The sequence below is a fragment of the Ooceraea biroi genome, chromosome 8, assembly GCF_003672135.1.
Source record: "Ooceraea biroi isolate clonal line C1 chromosome 8, Obir_v5.4, whole genome shotgun sequence".
Classification (NCBI taxonomy): Eukaryota; Metazoa; Arthropoda; class Insecta; order Hymenoptera; family Formicidae; genus Ooceraea; species Ooceraea biroi.
In genome coordinates, this window is record NC_039513.1 from 4,805,758 (window position 1) to 4,824,404 (window position 18,647).

The 18,647-nt window shown below is 39.1% G+C and overlaps 1 protein-coding gene across 1 annotated transcript in view; it reads right to left on the reverse strand.

Annotated features, from left to right (window-relative positions):
- Positions 1-3,766: 3,766 nt before the first annotated feature.
- LOC105279682 (zinc finger and SCAN domain-containing protein 26) overlaps positions 3,767-18,647 on the reverse strand; it is a 325,080-nt gene continuing 310,199 nt past the window's right edge. The window contains exon 7 of the mRNA XM_011339603.2: positions 3,767-11,045. Within this exon, the coding sequence (XP_011337905.2) occupies positions 10,873-11,045 (173 nt within the window). The 3' untranslated portion in view covers positions 3,767-10,872. The remainder of the gene's footprint in view (positions 11,046-18,647) is intronic.

The following is an 18,647-nucleotide window of genomic DNA, read 5'->3' on the forward strand; positions in this document are numbered from 1 at the left end:
CAAAATCATTGAGGTAGAGAGCAGGTAATAATAAAATGTGAAACTCATCATATGAAATATTGCACGCATATTATTGGAGAAAGTCTTCCAAATGTGCAATGAATTTAACTTACACCAACATTCGTACGAAACTATTAGGAATTAAACGTATCACATTTCCCCTCCTTATGTACGTATAATTATATTATTTATTATCCGTTAATATCACGTAATTATGCATACGAATAATGTGCATAGCTTTACAGTCAATATCTTATCTCCACGCTTGAATCGCTGCTATGCCTTTAATCAAGTAGCTCAGCGATTCATTACGCATGCATTCACACTCACTTGTAATTCCGCTTTGTAACATTTTACAAGATTGTTAATCTGCATCGAATCATGTCATAAAGATCGCGAGATATGACAGTTGTGCTACAGCAATAGCATACAATTTCCGCAATGCTGTGTCACGCAAATACTATTATAAATGTCTGCCTCCTACAAATAGACTCGTTGTCTCGCTGCGGTCTAGTGGTTTGAATTAAGCAGTAATAATGAACAGTGGTAAATATTCTCATTTTTCAAGACCACACTTAAATTATAAAGAAATATATTGAAGAAAAAACATAATTAAAAATTATTATTTTCTTTAACAAAGTAATAAACCCCTGTCCCTCCAATTCTTTTGTAAATAATTATTCAATCCATGAAATAATTAATTCGATCGATTAAAGATGCATTCTACCTGAAGTTACGTACAATCGGTTAAGCAATCGTCTTTAATATTGCTTTAATTGCCGGTCGCAACGCTTAATATGAGATATATTTATCATTATAAAAGTTTAATGAAAGATATTTTAGTATCATTATAATTTCAGATAATGAAATTAGTGCTTTGTTACATTCTCATGTACGTAAAAATTAGACTTTCCTCTGCAGGCAGTGTGTGGAAACCTGTCGCAATCAAACGCTACACTTCCGTTTCGCGATTTTTCCACGCCAAGGCGCTAAGGCGCGTAAAATTAAAGCCGCTAAACGTAATAAGCGCTGGACCCTTTTACGAGCCGCGGGCTCGTTTTCGTAATTCACTTTCTAATGCTCAGCTAAAATTATATCGTCACTTTTACCACGGTAACCGCGGCACCATCCCGTTCCCTTCTCCACGTGTGCGATCATGCTGGCGCGAATGCGCCTGCGAGCCATGATTTATAATGCAACGTGCGCAATGCTCGCAAAAAAGATGTTCGTTCTCATTCTCACTCATTGGTCATTGGAATCATTGTTCATTTTTGTGACAGCATGAGACCTGATACTTTTCATAATTACTATGACACGCTCAAATCTAACTGATATTTTATAAAATTATGAATTAGTTATGTAGCTTATCATGTTTTCGATCTCTTCCTGGTTATATCTTATGCATAAGTATTTTATTGATTGAAACGTTAAGTAAATAAAGATTATGCATGTATAAAGTATAAAGTCAATTTACATATCATTGACATTATAGACTTGATTATAGAGTAATCATATTTAATTAATTTAATCCTAGCTAATTAAATAATTAGAAATTAAATAAATAATCAGTTTTATATCAAGAATTTGACTTAATTAAGGGAATAAAATATTCTTATTTTTAATATTTCTAAAAATTAAAGTACTGATATTTCTTTAGTTTGGTATATAGCATTGATGTCTTACAGTAAACATTGCTGCGTGGTTTTGTAAGATAATCGTACGTATCTAATATAACAAGTTCAACCAAATATATGAGGAATCTAACTGAACTTAACTATATTCCTAAATTCGATAGAACATTTGTATACTGTTTATATACTGCTTATATACTTGTTGTTTATACACTATCATGTTCATCGTGACTAAGAAAAATTTATTTTGCACGGTGCAGCTGGATTACAGTGAAAGACGATAAGCGAGCCTGACACCTTTAATGCAGTGGCTTCATATGATTCGGATTATGCCGCATATACAAATATATGTACACCTCGCACCCACTAATGATGACAAATACGTAGCCGCGCGAGGCACCACTCGCGATTAATAACGTTCGCGGACAACATTGGCCATTCGTTACATTCAAGTAGATGTGTACCAGGCTATACGCAAACATATATTTTACTGTAGCGGTAATCGCGCGGCTTTACACGGTATATCCTTATTTGCAGCCACGGGGCTAGTCCCGGGGCTAGTCGCGTACGATCTGACCGATTTTCTCTCGTTTGACGACGACGCGACGTGTCAATTTATAATCATCAAGAAATCAAGCGCGATTGCTCGTCAAGAACGTGTCTCATTAGCACTGCAGATCGAATCGATCGGGCGATTAATGTATTCGCGATGCCGCGTCTAAAACCACCGTCGCGGAAATCTACGCTTAAATAGCGCGCTAATAAGATTCAAGGTGTTCAAGCAAAGTCCGTCCGGCCGTTCTTGAAATCGCGCGATTCAAGCATTCCGACGTATCTCCCTCGGATTGCGGGACCCACGTAAACTAAACGCGTAGCGGGGTATTTAATGTCTACTTTATGGCAACTACACCATTTTCTAATAGTAATGGCCATCATCAATCGCATAGTGACGCGGAAGACGTGTGGACGCGATACGAATGGTATGGCTGCAAGTACGAGTTTCTTGCGGCCGCTACCATAAGTGTACTTGTTGTGTGCATTCTTTTTGTTAACATCGCCCGAGAACTTGGCATGAGTAGTAGCGTCTGTTCGGCTTCGGATGAAACATCGTAAAACACATCGCGTAAGATGTGCCGCGCGCGCATTCTCCTTGTTGAAATGCACCCTTCTTGTCTTCCGAATCGCGTGTCCTACGCGTTAAGTGTATCTCACGGAGAAGGAAGAGATTCATGCATTCTTCGTGTATCAATGTATCCAACGTTTCAAGACGCTGTTTCTGACACGAATAATTGTCGTCGAACAACGGAGATAAGATTGCGAGAAACGCTCGACAGCGTGGACAATGAGTCGAATTAAATCATCCGACGATATCGATCTTATCGGCGCGCACCTACGCCCGCGTACCTCTCGCGGCCCTTTCTCAGGCCCTTGGTCTGCGCCGAGGAGACTCGTCATGTCGTCATGACTGTGATATCCACCAGGATTGCGTCTCGGCTCGGGAGAATTCCGCCGTAGACTGGAATCAGCAGCGGCGGCGGTATTCCGCTTAAGTTATGGCCTCGGTTATAGCCGCCGTTCGGACTACAAATTCTCCCGCAGTGGTGTATATGTATATGCGCGGCATGTGCGTGTGCGTGTTCGTATATACGGTAGGATTTGTACTTACCTAGTACGGAAACTACCTACAACTTAGCAGAATGCCAGCGTGCAGAAAGGCTCGTTGCCGCGCGGGACAAATACGCGATTACCGTAGAGAGATATTGCGTCTCGGAGCGCTACACACACTCCGCGGAAAACGGCCTAATGATCGTATTGTGGCTGTGCCAGCCCTTGTGTCAGAAAGCGTCTTTTAGCGCCTGAGTCGTCCGTGAATTTACCTGAACTCCTGTACGGGCGTTGGTACTCGCGTGAGCTCGGCTGAGAGGAGCACAACCGAAATACGGATGCGATCGCGCGACCACGGTCATCGCCGATGATATCCTGAGAACCCGTTCCTGCGTACGTTACTGAAGATTTTGCGGCACGACTCACGACACAGATTGATACGCGATGCAGCCGAGGTACAGAAACTAATCTAATACAAATTGAGGAATAAACGGGATCTGAATGAAAGGAGAAGCAAATAGACGTGTATCACATCAGTTTTTTCGGTTTTAATATCGTAACCCTGCCAAATACAATAATAATAATAATAATAATAATAATAATAATAATAATGATAGTAATTATAATAAGAATCGTAATAATGATATTGATAATAAGTATTATCTAAAATATTATAATCAACGCGTTTTTTTCGTGATAATGTGGTTATCGAGACAGATGCGTGGCGTGTACTAACACGTGGGAGATGAGCAATTGCACGCCATGTGTACATACATTACACGTCACTGCGACTCGACGACGCATTATCTCGATAAATCACGTTAGCCGCGATACCGTACCACCCGGATCTTATGATATAAGATTTACTTCCATAGTAGGAATCGCAGATTATCATAATCAATATGCGCGCTCACACCCGGTTGTACCCCGGCCGAATATATATTTTTTAGGACTTTCTCGTACAAAAACGTCATCGGACGCGTTTACGATATAATATTGTATATAAATATATATATAATATATATATAATTTCGTACGTAATGTATATATATATATCTATATATTTCACTATTAATCTTTCCGCGGAGTACACTAATTATACATTCTTCAGTTTCTCTCGCTGCAATAAATAAATTATCCAAATGAAGGACATCGATAATATAACAGTATAATATGATTACAACCACATTTACAATATATATCTATATTTTTCTCTCTCTATATATATCTGCGTATATAATAAATCCTCTTTTTATTTAACTAACGAAATCATATCTGTGCACGGTGTGATAGAGACCGTCTTTAAACGCCGCATGGTATAATAGAAAATACCAGTTTAATATAATGCCTTTGTTTATACAGTTTCATAATATATTATTATTGATCTATGTCTCTATGCAACATATACAATTACGCTTAAAAGTTAATAGTTAGTGGCGCGTAACATTATCTCGCCCTTTATCCAAATTTTAGTAGCTTGCACTTTTACTCGACATCATAAAAGACAATAAAGTCCACAAAAAATAAAACTTCCTAAATTATTATGTCTGTCAAAGACAAGTATATTCTCGTCAGATTCAAACAGATTAAAGAATTTCGAATATTATTATGGCTTAGTAAAATTTTTATGGCAAATTTTTGTAAGGATATGTATCGATATTAAGTCCACGCTTAAGACTCAAAGCTGTACTGAAATTTGCAATTCAGGCTACGCTACGCGCATCGCAATGTATAAATCCGTGCGAGAGATCCGAGAGAGAGAGAGAAAAGAAAATTTTTACTGGCCCCCCATTGATTATATTATTGAGATAGAATCACGCTACATGTTAATCCGCCAATCATCTATCGACGATCATGAACGGCGAACTTTACATACTATATGTACAACAATTATTGTTTCTCTAAGCTGCTTAAAACCTAGTAGTTTCATTCGTTAAATTCACGTGAATATCCGCATTCGAACCTACAAATGGTACCGTAAGCATCGTGACCTGTCGCAGAAATTGTCACATGATGCTTCACTTTTAGAGAATGCTTGCAAAATACAAAAATAAAAAATTTCTTTTGTGGTTGTCCACTAAAACACGTACCGAAACACGCGAAATTCTCATGTGTGTATATATATCTACCAAAAAAGAAGTTTTTATGAGAAACATAAAAGCAAAGCGTTCAGAAATAGACAGACTGTCATATCAATCATTACATATATCCTATGATGAAATATGCTCGTCGATCAAAAAAGCGACTTATGCGATTTTTCTAGTGTAAAATAACGTTACAAGTAGAATATAAATATATATCATGAAATAAATTTCACATATTTTCGAATCACAAATCATACTACAATTAAAAATTGATCTTGTACTTCACGCATACATATATGCGTGTGAAATTCAACCGGTACATTCAAACTTCAATAATTCATATGTATCATTAAGCTTCAATAATAAATTACATGATATTTAAAGTGACATGTTTTTACACATCTCATACTCGATATTGTCGTTATTCTCATTAAGTGCAAATTGTACACGATATCAGAAGAAAAGTGTGACCAGAAGAATGAGTTATGAAGATTTAAAATGATACTCAAAATAAAATGAACTCAAAATAATGGCTCATTCCGAAATGATGTATTCACTTATTTTGAACTGTTCAAATTTTCAAGATAAATTTTCAAGATACTTAACTTTCTCTTGGATCAAATAAAATTTTCCGAAATGTTTGGAATGCGATATAAATGTGATTATATAGATGATATCAAATTCCTTTATTATTGAAATATTATACACACGATCATATTTCTCAATCCTATCTTTTTTCTTTTTTCGAAACAAATCTGAATTATCAAACGACCGAGTTCAATAACATTTAAAGCTACGGAAACGTGTAGAGAGATATTGTTGAAACGAAGTGCGAGCGCTTCTCGAAGAGTTATTACTTAGGTCGCGTAATGTGTGCGTGCATGTATGCTGCATATGCAAGTGCCCGAGTATTTCCTTTTTTTTCACTTTTAATCAAGCTTCCGAGATCTCCTAAATAAGAATGATTCGCGTTCGAGGGAATCAGTGACTCTATCGTAATAATTTCGAGTCTGTAACTGTACGTGACTTCGATTAGTTAGCTGTCGGCCGACATCTGTTAAGGCACTTGAAATGCTAATTTCCCTGGGCGGGACACGATGAAGAAAATTCAGTTGGAGCTCGTTTAGCTGCTTCCTTGTCCATTCACGATTCACCGTTTATGGAATATTGTATAGTCGTGCATTACCATGAGAAGCAAGCGCCAATATATGTATATATATAAAGAGAGATAGAGAGAGAGAGAGAGAGAGAGAGAGAGATAGAGAGAGAGAGAGAGAAACAGAGAGAGGACGGGGGACACTACGCATAAAGCATTGTGGATTTTCTTGAAGCTCCACGCACTCTCATCGATATAGGAACGTGTGTGCTCGGGGAATGTAAATCCGTAATCGGTCCTTTTCTTTCGGAATATCAAAATCCCTGACGACGACGTGATACTAGGAGATTCCGCGCGATGTACTTTAATGATTTGAATCTCGTGCTAATTGCAGCAGGAATGTTCAATGGCCCGTTTTATTTTCCCGTAAAAGGACGGCAGTTAACGCACACAGTAGCTACCCACTCGTGCACCTCGCACATGCCTTAAACCTATGAGCAATAACGATCGGCGCCACGTAACGTATGCAAATATAAAAACACTTCTCTGGCCGAAATATCGAAGCGAGCAGATGAGCAATTAGTTTATTATTTATTATAACAACATTTTGCATATCTATCGAACAAGTTCCTTTTTCATCGTATCGAATTTATAGATAATTTTTATTACTTGTTAACGACTTCACCTCTTAAAACCTATTTAGGAAAGTACATTTTGTAAACCTTGAAAGACATTTACTACAATGCGTAAAGAAATCAAGGAGGAAACGCTCAATGTTCGAAACGATAAACCTACTCGTTAAAACGATATGAAGTCGTTATCACAAATTCATTATTTATCGATTGTGTGCTATCGCGCGAACAAGAGTGCATATTTTAGATTAGATAGAAATAATAAATTTAGCTTGTTAGAAATTTATATTCGGACGCTATATCATATGTAAGTATTATGTAAATATAAATACAATTGAATTATATAAAATTGATGATTGTGTTATATAATCTTAACATTAAGCGGCAATCTTCACGAAATATTACAAAGAGTAAATTATTCAGATCCTTGATAATTTAGCCATATAAAATTTTTATTTATTATCAGATATCTCAAAAGGGATTTAGATATTCCGTAAATATAGAGAACGATTTAAATGTTTCGTCATTAGGCAACAATCTCGAATGTGAATAAACGAGGAGAGACGAGATAGTGACATACGAACAAAAATGTTAATAATGACGTCAATATACATTTTTCAACGCGTATGGCGCTCAACAGTTTCTTAACAGCTGTTTCGTCCAAAGTATATCCCAGGGATAAATGATTAGCATGATTAAGAAAGAGTATCTCGAATGTTTTTTTCATTATCGAATAAAACTTCTAGTGATAATGATATACAGATGTAATCCATACATGCGAAAACGTGACTATTGTCAAGTTTGTCTGTAAAAATCCTATAATGACAGCATGTATATAGTTTGTCATAATAAATAATGCAAAGGAATAATAGGTCCTTATTCTACTATTTATTTCTCATATTACCGATAAACATTTATTTACGCGATATGCTGAGGATTATGTCTCAAATGATTACTCGGTTATTTCAAGACTTTAAAGCACGCAATGAAATTTTTATAGAAATAGATGTGGCGATGCATATTGAAAACTAAGTAATATAGATAAGTATAGGCAGTAAAGTGGGATTTAATTATATCGGATGATTAGCCAGGGTCAATCGTAACGATTGACTGAACGAATCATAAATCCAATCGAAAAGTGTTTAGATAGAAGTGCAGAGGGGAGAGCAAAGACTCTGCACCGCCTACATTATTATTTTCGTATATTTGTTGTCCAAGAGCTTTTTTAATTCTTTTTTATTGAATTCTTTATTAATTATAAGCAACAACCGTCTTTAACTTTCGTTACAGTACTTCGACGAAAACTTTCATGGTGTCAATAGAATTTTAAATAATAGAATTTAAAATTTCATACCATCATTTAAACTTTCATTAGATTTTTTGTAATGCATTTTCTCATATATAATTACGACGGCCTTAATCATCCGATTATATTTGAATTTTCTTTCTTCAAATATCTTGAAATTTCGCGCACGTTTAACAGAGCCTCGTGTGAGCTAACGTGATGTCCGATTTGTAACTTCAGCAAGGAAGATACCACATGAAGCGCGCCGAACATTGGTCCTCCTGGCGAGAATTCGAAGGATCGGATTATGAAAGGTGTACAAGCACGAAGATTCGCGTGACTTAAGGCACTCTAACAGTATACTTAAGGCCTAACGTAGCGTCCCGTTCCTTAACATTAGAAGGCACTATTCCCTATCAGAATACAACACGTAACAAATGTTAATTTATCAACCCTCGCATTTAATCTTACACGCAGAGGTTTCCCCTTTAATGATATAAACTGGCTCTAGCATATACTGGCATCTTGTTCCATCGTTTCAACTGACTTCGAATATAGATGTCCCAACTGACTCTGCTCGCAGCATTTATTCAGCGGCTCGAAAACACGGCTTGAAGAAACAGGCTAATGCTATATTCACCACCTTCTACGCGGTGGTGTTGCGTCTCGCAAAGTTTCTAGAAATTATGTACACGATATATTGCGATACCAAGCGCGAGCGCATTGGGATTTTCGTGCCTCTCGTGGTTCCGATCATTCGACGCGTAGGATCGGCGACTTTAGAATCTACATGACATTTTCGGGAATTCGACTTTTCAATGAGACATGAATTTTTTAGACAATATGTAACGATATATCGAATTTACTACATCAGCAAAGCATATGGAGTTATAATATTAATACTCGTATTGGCAGTTTAGATGAATTAATGTTATAAGCGCTTTTCCATTCTTTTGTAGCTAATCAAATTCGTAATTTAAGAAATTGAAAATTAATTAATTAACTTTTCAATTATAAAGTCTGGATTTTACTCTCAGTTAGGTAATTCAGATTAAAATCGAAATCGCCAATCCGATGCGTCAAAGACATTCTGAAACGATTACTTCTAATAAAGAAGTCGCAAAGAACGATGACATAAATGTGTGTGTGTGTGTGTGAAAAGGATATCGTTCTTTCGACACGTCATGCAGGGTGTTTGAGCATACATTGATATTTCAGGCGCCCTGCGAATACTTGTTGAGCTGTTAAATTTTCCGTCAGAATGCGAATGTAAAATGCGGAGTAGTGTGATCATGGAATTGCATTCACGCGATACGATTAGGATCGAAAATCTCAAGGCGCAATGAAAAAGAATAATTTAATCGATTATGCTTTCTTTTTCGTAAAACACGAAATATATCAACGACGTGATTGCACCTTCTACTTTGGCACCTTTACGCAGAATCAAAATTTAGCGACTCGCGAATACGATCGAAACAAGCTCTTTTTGAGACTAAGAATAAATTTCGAAAAAAGCGTTCTCTATGTAATGCCATTAGCAGTATTGCTTCTTATGCATTCGTATATATAATACTGGCTTTTGGGATGTCGACCCATTTCATTAACACGTAATGAAACGTTAATGATTGTCCGTCTCTAAACGCGAAATTCTTTGTGCATAATCGAAGAATTGCTCTATCAATGCTTTACGTAGCGTCTACGATCACGATTGTAGTTTATTTAACTGAGCATGTGCTAAGTCCCAAGCTCCGTCACCGGAGTTCGATATATTCTTTAGTTTACACCCTAGTCACTTAATTACCTTAATCAATTAACATTTACTGGCTCTATTCCTCGTAATGTATACGATATATAGTGCTCTAGACTAGTTGAGCTGGCCTTATTTAAACGTACATGTAAAAAAAAAAGAAGAAAACAAACTGGAAAATCGAACAAGTAAAAATTGGCTAGAAACAGAAGAGAACGGACACGTGTAACAGATCGTGATACGTCTCGTCGTGCCGAATGTGCGGCGATTAAATCGCAAGTCGGATCGTTCCTCTGCCAAAACTCGTACAGTAACGAACGCACCTTCCTTAGGACCCGACAATCGTCAGAACGATTGTCCTCGCTTCCAGCACGGATCCGATCATTGTGGCTGCAATTACCTTCCGGGGAGATAATCGCATGTTCACGAGAGACAGCAGACCGAGAGGGCACCGTCCGTACCGAAGTTAATCGGTGTCGCGATTACTTGGTTCGCGATTTATTGCTAAATCTAATGAACGATTCGTTTATTTCATCGAATTATTTTTTCTCTTTCTAATTGCTGGCCGCCCGATCGACCGATCCGTTCTTTGAGATCCGGAACGGTGACGGTACTCGCGGGGCGCAGCTCTTCAGGTCCCAAATGTAAAAATATCGCCGTCATTTCTCGCCTAAGGATCACCCCCGAGATCACTAGCCGATTGTCGAGGACCGTCCTTTCGCTGTTCTCCACCCGTCGCGAAATCGACGTGCGCTTTCTGTCACGCCGTGCCGCTGTGGACGGCCCTCTTCATCAGTGCCTCTTCATGTGGAGCGACAAATGGTCGCTCCGCGAAAACGATCGCTGACAGAGATGGCACTTGAACGGCTTTTGGCCCGTGTGCTTGCGAAAGTGCCGCGTCAGCTCGTCTGATCGTGCGAATTTCCACGTGCAGCCTTCCCACGTGCACTGATACGGCTTCTCGCCTGTAACAAGTAAATAGAAGCATTTTAACAATCGGATATGCTGCATATAGTAAACATGTTAATATTCTTGGATATTCTTTAATGGAGATACTTATATATTTTCTTCGCTTTCGTGTAGAATAAAAATGATTTATACTAGAATATTGATAGGCAAATAAATAAATAAATAATGAATTTTGTTATTACAATTGTCTGAGCACTCTGATAAGCTGATTATTATAGAAATTAATTTAATTTATGAGATCTGTCCATAAACATGTTTATATTTGATATTCGTTCCCAAATATTACGAAAACCAAGTTTTCGGTTGCATAACGCGGAGATGGGTGTGTGTGCGCGAGAATTCTAGAAAAAGGGGACAAAATACAAATGTCAAGGTCCAACACGAGAAAGATATATGCGGGAATCTCATATAAATGTCTTCTCACACGTACGTTCGTTTCAAAACGAAACGTTATCGAAAGGAACGTATCAAAGCCTCAGGAGCAGTCAGAAGTGTCGGAACCATGTCGTTTAAGATATTCGTAGTGCTTATAATATTGGGAATCGTTAGCTTAGTGGTGTCACAAGAAACAAGTGAGTGTCTGGTACAAAAGTGTAAATAGCATAATCCATGAATCACCTGCATTAATTACTTAAATGATCAACTATTATTATTTTGATTTAGTTAATCAAGATCGAAGATGCGTACCAGGTAAAACACACTTTGACGGATGCAATCATTGCACGTGTCACCCTAATGGTGAAATGAGTTGCACTCTTATGCTGTGCGAAACAAGTTATCCGCTACCTGCTGATTTCTGGGAGAAGGAGTAACCACGCGCATGTATTAATTACTAACGGTACTTTTTAATTATGGATTAAATACACACTCTTATAAAGGAAGAAAGTTATAAAGTGTAAATTTGCATTGTACAAAAAGTTCACAAAACTATTCCCAAATTTTGTGACGCGGAAATAAGCCGAAAAAGCTTCACAATGAATAATAGGAAATAAAACACTTATGACAATGTCCATTCGACGAAAATCCAGATGTGTAAAGCAAAAGTCAATCTCCCAACGTACATTTCTTTCGATTTTGTAACGACGTTGCTCGGACCGTGCCACGTTGTGCAAGCCGATTATACAGAGCACCGCACGATTTCATAGCGCAGAAAGGGACGAAGGCGAAGTGAGGAAATTGCCTTCGTGTGCTTCAGATGGAAATTATGGAAACAGCTCGCAAGGCGATGACGTGATCGCCATCAAGTTCAGTCGATTCGTGCAATGCGGGACGAAGACGAACCGGCGAATCGAATGTTACGATCAGGTGGCCGGTTTGCGATCCCATTAACCGCGCCGGTTAAACCCGGGTAATGGCCAGCGGGTTGAGCGACGGAGGCGACGACGTGCCGTCTCTCCAAGTCCGATCTCGTGGATACCGGCGCGGTTTGATCGATATATTTGCGTCCGTCCACGAATCCCGGAGGGATCGAGCGGAGCTTTCACGCTGACTGCGGATCATAAGTTACAGCGGGTCAAGACGAGGAGTGTTATTACGAGGGTCGGGCGGGGTGCCGGATCTTAACCCTTAATTTGGTATTTGCCCTTGTAAATGGCCGGTGTTAAGGCACGGCCGGAACAATTATCGCGTCGTGGGGCGTGAACCGCCGCCAAGCTGCGGCCTCCGACGAGGTCGAGACACCGCCGAGTACGCGCGCATTTATTATTGCATATTAGGAACGATTAGTCTTTATCAATTGGACGTTTTAATTACTGTGAGGTGCAGGAGAGGGAAATCCCCCCGTGAGATCGTTCTAACAAGGAAGTATGCCTTCGATATGCGGTGCAAGTGTGATATGCTCCAATTCAAAAATCGTGTAGAAATAGTCATTTCTTTCTATTATAACATCTCATCTTTCTGTTATTTATCCGATGGCGTGTTGACGTCTGGAATAGCAGGATTGATATCGTTTAATTGCTACTTTGAATAACTACGCTACTGCGTGCTGCATTCTCTCTTGAATTCCGAGATGCAAGAGTTCTAATAGAATCCAAATAAATACGGTAAAATAAATGTTTACATCTCAATTTCAGAAAAAGCACTATAATAAGAACGTTTGCAATATTAAGAAATAAATGACAGTGTGTGAACATATATGTAAATCATTGTACGTTTCTCTTTCATCGCGAGATTTCATACATCGAAACAAATTGCTTCATGCTGTAACAAATTTATTTCATCCCTCCTCAATCATCATCAGCCATAAGAATTCTATGGTGTCCGCTTGGATTGCTCCTTTCGGCGATAGTTATCTTCTTAACCGAAAATGCGTAATGCGTGCTCGAGATCTCGCGATAAGAATGGATTTTACCGTACGTTTATTGTTGCATTGTTGCATTGTCCGTAACAAACGTAGTACCGCCGCATCGCGCGCGCAAGTGAGAGAAAGAGAGAAAAAGACAAGGAAACCAGTCACTTGGGAGTATTAACGCCGCCTTTTTGACAGTACCGCGGGGCTAATTACCGAATGGTAATTAACTAGGTAGCTCGCGTTCCTGAAAGCCGGCGTAATTAAAGACGCGGCGCGCGCGCGCGACGCGAGGGAACGGCAGGTTGTTTCCGTGCTCGATCCGCGCTGTTGGAAAGGACTGAGCTAGCTCTAAGCAAGACCAAAGCAACGGGCCCGCGGATGATCGAAGACACGTTCGCTGCGGTAGATCTAAATCGGCCGTTTTAACGTCCCGACGCCCATCGGGTGAGTATTATTGCGCAATGCGCCGGGAATACGCGAGCGACTAATGACCGGAGAAGGAACCCGCGCGAGCGGACGCAGGAGGGCGCATACACGCGCGGCTATTGCGTAATCTTGAGTAATTAGTCCATTTACGAGCGGCACGGCGGCGCGTATGTACGTAACATTGGCCGATGGGCAACGAACGAGCGCGTCGCATTAGTTCTCCCCGTTATTAATGCATTTCGATGGCATTTTTCTGCGCAGTCCGCGCATTTATTGCACCATAGATTAACGTCACGTTACCAACCCCGTTCATCCCCTCTGCGCACATTACTTTACCGTAACGCGACGGATTAGCTGCTCGTTTGCAACGTCGCGCGCGCGCGGATGCGTCTGCTACGCTAGAGAGCGAGATACGATAAAACAAGAAAGTAGGATTTATGGAACAAGCAATAGGTTGATGTAGGAAATGCGTTGACAATTATTGATTGGTTTAACTACGTATATGTATATATATTCATTAGAAAGTACTGAATACGATTTATTGTCTCTAGAAAATTAAGAAAAAAAATTAACATACATATGCAAGAGCTTCCTCTCTCTCTATAAGTGGTTCTTCGTTTGGCAAAAATCACAAGATAGTCAAACAGATTTATATTAGATTTATTTTCCCATTTTTACAATGTGTCCAACGAAACGATACGACCATTAGCCTCGTCGCAATGCACCTTTCATTCTGTTCTCCTTTTTTTATGATGTAAATGCACACGATCCATTTATCACGCGTGCGGCAAAGTACGCAAAGACATTGTTTAATTATCGCATAATGGCGTGTCCCGTCCTTTGTTATACTTCGGGATACAGAGATAGATGGGCCTATTTATCTTGAGACAAGCCTGTTAGAGTCACGCAGAGCGAAACTTCGAAGACAGTACAGTATCATACTGCAACGTGATATACAAGCAAGCTGTTACCTAGTGCATTAGCTACAAGCTGCACGTTATACGATAGACACACATATTCCAGAGACATATTCCAAACCTTTTTTCATAGGGATCGCATTAATCTTCCTTAGAGAAAAGATTGAACTATTTATATGTTTGCTACATTAGTCGCATGTTACGGCATCGTCGAATGCATAAATTGAACGACTTGTATAATGCATTATGCAGATTTACTGTTTCATTATCAGTTAACGAAGTTGTATGTTTCGAGACAGTTTGCAGAGCAAAGTATATAATTATCACATCACACGGCATGTGAGAAAGTCGCCCCGACGTATGGTTAAACGACACGATGCGTGCTGGTAATGAGTGAACTAACAGCTCTCTCTCTCTCTCTCTCTCTCTCTCTCTCTCTCTCTCTCTTTCTCCCCTGACTAGAACGCTAGGGAAAAAAGATAAAGCGTGTCGTTTATAGATGCAAACGTTCACGTTTGATGTCAGTCCGAGACTGTAATGAGACTCCGACCGTTCCTGATGCACCTTGAAATTACATACGCTACGAATAATTTATACCCGCTTTTAGACGCACGATTGGATTTGCTTCTCTCATCGATGAGTAATATATGAGAATCTTTCTTTTACAATACAGAGAAAGAACAAAAATAAAAAAGCTTTTTAAAGAAAATACAGAATGTTATTAACAGTATGATGAAGAATTATGATTATTATTATTTATAATCATTCTTAATAATCGTAAAAGTCGGAGTATGAGAAAACGCAAAAGGAAAAATAAATCTATAATTTAAAACATTTATTTTATAAATGATACTTTATACTAGAACTCATATCAAAAACTTTAGACTGTTCTCTTCAGTTATTAAATTACCTCATATCACGAATATTCGAATTAATTAATCGTCTTAATTCACGCGGCGTTGATTTATCAGTTTACCATCCCTACCGCTATTTTCAATTATTTATCACTAATTGACAAATATAGAACTGAAATACTGTCGTTATTATTATATTTCGTGTGCTATCGAGCATAAAAGCAAACTCGACGAAGCATGGCGCAGCTGCAATTATGGAAAGTTATCTGCAGAAAAGAGAACATAACGACGATCTGCAACGATCTACGAAAACAATGTAGAGTAGCGTGCTCATCAGGAGATCGTTAACCCAGAGGTAATCGCAGCCTTCGGCATTAGTGCATAAGTGCATTGTTAATAATAGGGTACCCGCGAACCACCCTACCAATGTTCCTAGAGAAATCCACAAAGTGGTCGGCCTATGATCATCGGCGTATCCTTCAATACACGGAGCCGATCGAGCGTCGATGTCCAGCTTACGCCAAGCCTAATTCGCCTTAATTAATACACGAAGTCTCACCAAACCTCCTCCTGTCTATCAAGGGTCACGCCACTTGGCTGATACTGAACCTACATTCTGTTGGTTACACACAGTGATTCTCATCTTCGATCCTTTATCTTTTCCCATAAATAAAATTTCTCTTTATTATAGCACTACTAGTAATTCGCTTTTGATAAATGATAGTAATATAGCGAAATAACATTTTAATTGTGTCATATTCAATTGGTTCCCATAAGTAATTGTCAGATAATGATAATTATCAAAAAACATGGAATGTAAATACTTTTATCATACTATATTATTTATTTAAATCAAGCTTTGAAAATCATAGGCAGGATGTGCTATTAGCGCGCTTCTGAATGTACCATGTTGAGCGTGTTACTCAACCGTTTCCCACGCGTATCGCTCAGTAACGGCTCAAATTCAGTTGCAAATAAACCTAATTTTATATCGCTTCTATTTAATTATGTCCCGTTAAAAAGTCTTTCGACTCAATCAAAATCGTGACTTGCGAAAAATCCCAGGACATATAAAATAACTATGCTTCTTTAAAGATGCAACATACCAGCATTTCTTAACTCACGCGGAATTATCCTCGACCGAGGGAAATGCGATAATTAGAGGTACCCGGTAGATACACATGTTGCTACGCGATTTCTCACAAGTAGATAAAGAATTTTATGTGTACGTTAATGGCCATAGGAAACATCTCTCACCATATGGTCGTGTAAGGGCGATTTACCGTGCGCACACATAATGAGCTATGATGCTTATTCTCTTTCTTTCTCTCTACTGGCAATACAACTCTCGTTACACGCAACATCGTATGTCGGATATACCGCGATTCGTTAATATTTCAAGTAATATTAAGCTCTTCTTATTCCGTTATATTCCGTCACTAAGACGCATAATATGAACAACATCCAACACTTCTCGCGAAAACAATTAATATTACCAACTTGCCTTTGATCTCACCCACTTTGTTGAAAAATTCGATACATTTATGACTTTAAGGTATGATTTACCTCGAATTTATTTATTTTATCCGCAAATCTTCTGAAGTAATGAGTTGTTCAGAACTAGCGTTTGTTAATGCTTGAGAATCGGGACAATTTTATGATCGCTTAACAACGATGGTCATAATCGCGCGATTTGTGATCAAATTATCCAGTGGAATGATAGAAATGACGATGATCAATAAATTGACATTTCCCACATCCTGAATACCGCTGGTATCCGGTTCAGCAGCAGTATCTCGGTGTCCGGCACAATGCATGGCGTTAGATTGATGATTAAGTGGCATAGTTCATCGATTAAAACTGGAGTTACACCGATCGTTGAAATAATTAATCGAAGTAAAACGCATGTGACGGGTCCGAGCAGTATATCAGCGAGCACTCGTTTATTGATCGATTACTATAACCCAAAGAGTTCGTAAAACTGACTATAAATGCACTCTAATGCACGAAGCATGTTCCGATCTTTACGAAGAGTGAGTTTCATTCCGTAGAATCGGAGTAGAAAAAAACTGAAGCGGGGGAAGATCGCGCGCGGAATTCTTATGCAAAAAGTGGTAACCCAATAGTTGTTCATATATATTCCCATATTATATTTAGTATTAAATATGCAATCAATTACCTCGTAATAAAATAAAATAAAATGACAAAATGATATTAATAAAATAAAAAATTATGAATTTAAAGAAATTTACAAGAAAATTACTGTGCGACAATAAAGAGATTGCAAATTATTATTACAACAAGAATAATTGCATTATGAATGATCGTGAAACGAGCAATTTCATAATATCTTCAACTTTCATGAAATATTGATAAGAGTATAATTAATTTAGCTTGTTTCAGAAAATTTGTAAATTAAAAATAGAAATTTTAATTGACACTGCTCCAGGATGACAGAAAAGCATCCCTTAAGAGTCACACCTCGAGAACGTCTCTAGGTTGAGCACCGCGATCGTGCCGCGTCTCGGTCGAAGCATGGACCAGACAAAAGATCCTGGTTCTCACGACCACGCCCTTTCCCCGCCGCCACTGTTCTCTCTCTTTCTCTCTTTCTCTAGATGGCGGCGATGCCTTCACGAAGGTACCTATCCACCGGAAATTCCTGAAGCAGCCGCCGCGCCGCGTCGTGTATGCACACAGTCAGGAACGGAACGGCGCGACCTCCTCCAAGTTCTCGTGACGCGGTAATAAATGGCCGCGGTTGTGTGCGCGCGAGGGCGCCCTACGAAAGCGAATAAAAGTGCGGACTCTTCCGCTGGACAGAGGCACCTCCTCGGCGACGACTCCGGAACGATATCGAATTTCCGCGGGGCTCTATGGCCGTGGATCCTAGCGTGCGAATGCTGACGACCCCTGACCTCGGCGGGTCGCGGATCACGCGCGCGAAAAGTCCCGACGAGGGATGGCACGGCGCCACGCCACACCGGTGTGTGTCTCTTATCTATCTTATCCAGCGTGCAAAAGAGAGTCGCTTAATCGCTTGAATCCAATATAAATTCGCGAAGCGAATGTCAAAGCTATGATATTCTCATAGCGTGAAAGATCATCATT